General features: G+C 48.9%; 3 protein-coding genes across 3 annotated transcripts in view; 1 reads left to right on the top strand and 2 right to left on the bottom strand.

The window, feature by feature from the left end:
* Positions 1 to 1,715, top strand: part of Pmar_PMAR002390 (estradiol 17 beta-dehydrogenase, putative) — a gene marked incomplete at both ends in the record, with an annotated part of 1,862 nt that extends 147 nt beyond the window's left edge. The window contains 11 exons of the mRNA XM_002765348.1: positions 1 to 120; positions 164 to 236; positions 277 to 426; positions 469 to 573; positions 616 to 752; positions 797 to 855; positions 897 to 1,035; positions 1,082 to 1,176; positions 1,223 to 1,382; positions 1,435 to 1,581; positions 1,623 to 1,715. The exon at positions 1 to 120 is cut by the window's left edge and continues 4 nt beyond it. Coding sequence (XP_002765394.1) covers positions 1 to 120; positions 164 to 236; positions 277 to 426; positions 469 to 573; positions 616 to 752; positions 797 to 855; positions 897 to 1,035; positions 1,082 to 1,176; positions 1,223 to 1,382; positions 1,435 to 1,581; positions 1,623 to 1,715 — 1,278 coding nt within the window. The remainder of the gene's footprint in view (positions 121 to 163; positions 237 to 276; positions 427 to 468; positions 574 to 615; positions 753 to 796; positions 856 to 896; positions 1,036 to 1,081; positions 1,177 to 1,222; positions 1,383 to 1,434; positions 1,582 to 1,622) is intronic.
* Positions 1,716 to 2,171: 456 nt separating this feature from the next.
* Positions 2,172 to 3,176, bottom strand: Pmar_PMAR002389 (hypothetical protein; the record flags this gene model as incomplete). Its single annotated transcript, XM_002765347.1, has 4 exons — positions 2,172 to 2,597; positions 2,641 to 2,819; positions 2,866 to 3,016; positions 3,063 to 3,176. 4 exons carry the CDS (start codon positions 3,174 to 3,176, stop codon positions 2,172 to 2,174), a joined length of 870 nt encoding a protein of 289 aa, XP_002765393.1.
* A 1,256-nt stretch (positions 3,177 to 4,432) lies between these two features.
* Pmar_PMAR002388 (hypothetical protein) lies at positions 4,433 to 4,482 on the bottom strand (the record flags this gene model as incomplete). Its single annotated transcript, XM_002765346.1, has 1 exon — positions 4,433 to 4,482. A coding segment is annotated over one exon (50 nt), but the record flags the coding sequence as incomplete, so codon positions are not given.

Below are 4,482 nucleotides of genomic sequence, written 5' to 3'. Positions count from 1 at the left end.
GTCGTTAACGACCTTGGTGGAACCTTCGATGGTTCTGGTCACTCCAGTAGAGCTGCTGATAAAGTAGTGGAGGAGATTACCGCGGCTGGTGGCGAGGCAATCCCTAATTACAACTCTGTGGTACTACTACAATTCCAGTGTGTTCTGGAGGCGTCTCATTCAGACTGATGGAGAAGCGATCATTAAGTCTGCCGTGGACAAATGGGGACGTATTGACATTCTTATTAACAATGCTGGTAGTAAAAAGTAACAGTCACCAAGGTGACCTCGTGATAGGCATTTTGCGTGACCGGTCTCTGGCGAAGATGACCGATGATGACTGGAAGCTCGTCGTGGATGTGCATTTGAATGGTGTCTATAAGTGCAGTAGAGCTGCATGGACCCACATGCTCAAGCAAGGCTATGGGAGAATCGTCAACGTCTCGAGTGGGGCTCTACGTGACCTGCTTTTTTCGGATGGATTTTTAGGCGCTTCTGGTCTTTATGGAAACTACGGCCAAGTCAACTACAGCATGGCTAAATCTGGCATACTAGGGATGACGAAGTCGATGGCCATTGAAGGAAAGAAACGCGGTAACTTCTCTCCATAGGGTTGGCTCTGCAGGGCCGTCGTAGGTATTTTGTGCAACGTTATAGTGCCGGTGGCGGCTTCGAGAATGACCGAAACAATAATGCCACCAGATTTATTAGCTCAGCTTTCCCCTGAATTCGTATCGCCTCTGGTCGTAGCGATGTGTCATGAGAGCTATAAGGTAGGCGCGGGGAGAATGCGATCGTGAAACTCTCACACTATCAGGGCAGTGGGGAAGTCTTCGAAGCTGGTGCCGGTTGGTTTTCCAAAGTCAGGATCCAAAGGTTCGTTCTCGTGGAGAAAATGCTGTTCGATCGGCTTTCAGGAGCCGCGGTCTAACATTGAAGTGGCCGTATCAACCGGAAGATCTTCTCGATGAAAAAATTCAAAACACCATCGCCGACTTTTCTCAGAATGCCGCCTACCCCAGCAGCTCTGGAGAAGCTCTAATGAGCCTAATGCAGGTAAAGTCTGGTGACACGTCATAATAATGACCATCCACTGCTGCAGACAAGAGGCGACGCCGTGGCCCCACCAAGCGCTGTGCAACCCCAGGCATCGAGTTCGACTTTGAAATCTGCCAGAATATTTGATATTATCAGAGCGTGAGGAAATTAGATGACCTCGGCAATGGTTGGAATATCCTTCTAGTTACTTTGAGCATCCCAGCAAGCCCGGCAGTCCCTTGGTGAAGAAGCTGAACACTACTTATACTTTTGAGATTTATGAAGGCAAGAAGGTGGGAGTGGGTAAGTCTAGGAAATGGACTCTGAATTTGAAAGACGCTCCTGGCAAGTGTTACGAAACTAAGGTAAGCTCTTGTCCAGCTTGGGCACTACTCCCGACCGCTTTTGTGTTATCAGGAGGCCGATGGAGCCTGCACTATCTCGCTTATTGATGACAATTTCATGGCGCTCGTGAAAGATGAGCTACAGCCTCAGGCTGCATTCATGCAGGGGAAGTTGAAACTTAAAGGCGACTTGGCAGCTGCTATGAAGTTCACTCCAGATGTGATCACATCATTACGACTAACTTCCGATCGTTGCCATAGGTCCTGCCCAAATTTGATCCGTCCCTCGCCGACAACACATCGCTGTCTGCAGCTGAGGTTGTCGAACTCTTCTTCAAGACCTCTAAGATGTGATGGTACATCACTGCTGGGTTGACGAATATTACATTATTTTATAGACATGTCGTTCGTATTTTCTCTGATTCTTGAATGTATTTGAGTTAACCAAAGTTGCATAACTATCAACACAACAACAGCTGCAAAAATTGCTTGTCATTTTCAAAAAACAGTCGGTCGTATCATCTTTCCCAGGCATTTTCCAATCCTCAGAGACCGTGGACTCGCAATTCGATACTTCTGCCCAGCTTGAAGTGACGTTAGCGGGTGGTGAGGCTGGGCATAAAGGAGGAAGCTGCGAAACGACAGTAACGATGGAGATCAGGTTAGAATACGAACAAAATTAAAAGCATGAAACTGGTACGATAAGTATAACAGGGCTTCAATAACGATGATGATGCAGCAGTTGTTGTTGCTGTCCGCATTATGTGCTAATTCCGTTACTCTAAAACAAGGATAATGGTATCGACTAATTCAACGGGTGGGGGTCGTCTGCACACCACTAAACTGGCCACTCTGAGAGTTACCATTCGCAGCATACATGGCTGCTGAGCTCGCATTGGGAAAAATCTGCACTTGAGGCAATGTCTCGGACGTGTTCAGGTGTTGAGTCGACTTATCCGATACCGAGCCCCCAGAAGAGGACACCGACACGTTACTCCGATTCAGTATGAACTCCTCAGGAGCAAAGGGGACTGGAGTCTTGTACAGCTGCAGAAGCTCCCGTACTGGTACGCCTGGTGGAGTACGCTTGATCGCGCTCACAGGAACTATAGACGGCATCTCCTTAGGGGGAGGCTCGAAATAGACCATCCTGTTCTCCTTTATAATCTTCTCGCATTCCACCTTCACTTTATTGATGATAGTCTCAACAGTGAGCCGCATATGCGGCGCCGTTACCTACTACCAGTGCTATCTAACCTGCATAAACAAAAGTTACTACCTGGTGTAAGGCAGCCTCCGTTTCCCTCACTGCAGCCATTGCTCGGTCAGCCCAGGCATTGGCAACACCAAAATGTTCCATCTCGAACTCGGCTGAGGCCATAAGAGTGTTAGCCCTAGCCCGATACATAGGACCAACCACCATCACATGGTTGATCAAATGACCAAGTCCATCAGAACCTGATCAGCTGCTATCGCCGACTCCTTGGTGACTCCGAATGCCCACCCCTGAGCATTTTTTGTACTGGTATAGCATCTGCGTCAACCTGCATGGCCAACTTCGCGAGAAGATTCCTCGATCCCGAACGGCTCGCAGCCAACTCAAAAGCGCAGATTTGACCACATAGATGACTGTAGCTGCAGAGACCTCCAAGCACCTTAGAATGCGTATACCACCCCCGATCCCATATGCAGAAGACCTACTCTAGGGTCCAGCTCGGGGATAGCAGCGGTCATCGTAGTGAGGGTGTCCCGACATGTCTGGAATGCCGTCGAGGCCTTGCTGCATATCTTAGCAACCTGTAAGGATTCATACATGATCGACTGACATTCAGTTTACACATACCTCATCGAGACCCGTCGTGAGAATCTCACCGCTCCTCGAGTCACTACGAATCGTTGAGCAGCTTGTTCGAGCAGAGAGCACGCATACACGAACAGCGTCTGGTGATGGACACAACATGCGTGTAGCTGTCATCATGTGAGCTACATCGTGACATCGATGCGATGCTTGAGTGGACGTCTTTCTCGCTCGCTCTACACCACTCAGGCGTGAGGCCAGATCGCCATCGTATAGTGTACTTCCTCTTGAAAGGGACAGTCTTGGACACCTCAGCTAAGGCTAATAGATCGTTGATATAATCCACACAAGCACTGAAGGAAATACACAGTAATGGTCGCGAATGGTCAGTGAAGGGAGTCTACTTCTGTACATCGCTTGGTGGGTGTCTATTCACAAGGTGTGAGTTGAGCTCACTACGAAGGCTAGTCATCGTCCTGAGCTTGATGGCCGCGGGCGAATCTATCAAGGTTTCGAACTTGAACAGACTTGCATCACCGATAGACGGAGGCTGGACCGGTAGAATCATAATAGTAGGGCAATAATTCGGCTTCAAAAATGTTCTAAATAATCATCGCACGGCACCATAATGGGAGCATGCCGCCTCGTAATGCTCCACTACGACCCGATGACAAACGAAGTAAACTCGCCAGAAAAATCCGCAATTCGACCGGTTCAAAGATTCCCATCCTCGAAAGCGCTCCCAAAGTATCCGGATTCTGTGAACTGACGAGCCATAAAGTAATGTCGCATAACTCCCGACTCAGCAAGACTCCTCTCGAGTGCCCGCATGATGCTGCATGGGTGGAGCGCATATAAGATAACCGAGTGAGCGAATGTGTGCATTGAGAACCCCTGTAGCATTGGCATTGCGCTTCGAACCTTCAGACTGCACGCATGCGTCAGGGAAGAGCTCCCGGGTTCGAGTCCCAGGTCCGGCATTTATCAGTCTTGAGCCTGTTTGAACTTGATACAGAGCTCGCAGCTGTATCTCAATATGCAGCCAGCTCGAAGTGAGGCTCTTAAAGGCTTAACGTTACAATGGACGAGTGATCGCGGGCTGTGACTACCGGGGAGGCGAAACGCATCTCGCTCATTCTTGCATCTTTTATCAGCACATCTTTAGTTGGATTGCGCCCGATATCTTGCCGTATCTATCGGTTTCGTATCTAACGGTTTTAGATCGGAACCGCAGATCTATTCTGAATTCGTTGGTTACGTCTTACGTATTGGATTATTCGGTGGCTCCCGGGATTCTAGTAATCGGTAGTCGCTGATTGATTG

This window comes from Perkinsus marinus (genome assembly GCF_000006405.1).
Source record: "Perkinsus marinus ATCC 50983 genomic scaffold scf_1104296975548, whole genome shotgun sequence".
Taxonomy (NCBI): domain Eukaryota; phylum Perkinsozoa; order Perkinsida; family Perkinsidae; genus Perkinsus; species Perkinsus marinus.
The sequence above is the reverse complement of the archived record's forward strand: the minus strand, read 5'-3'. Positions and strand labels throughout refer to the sequence as shown.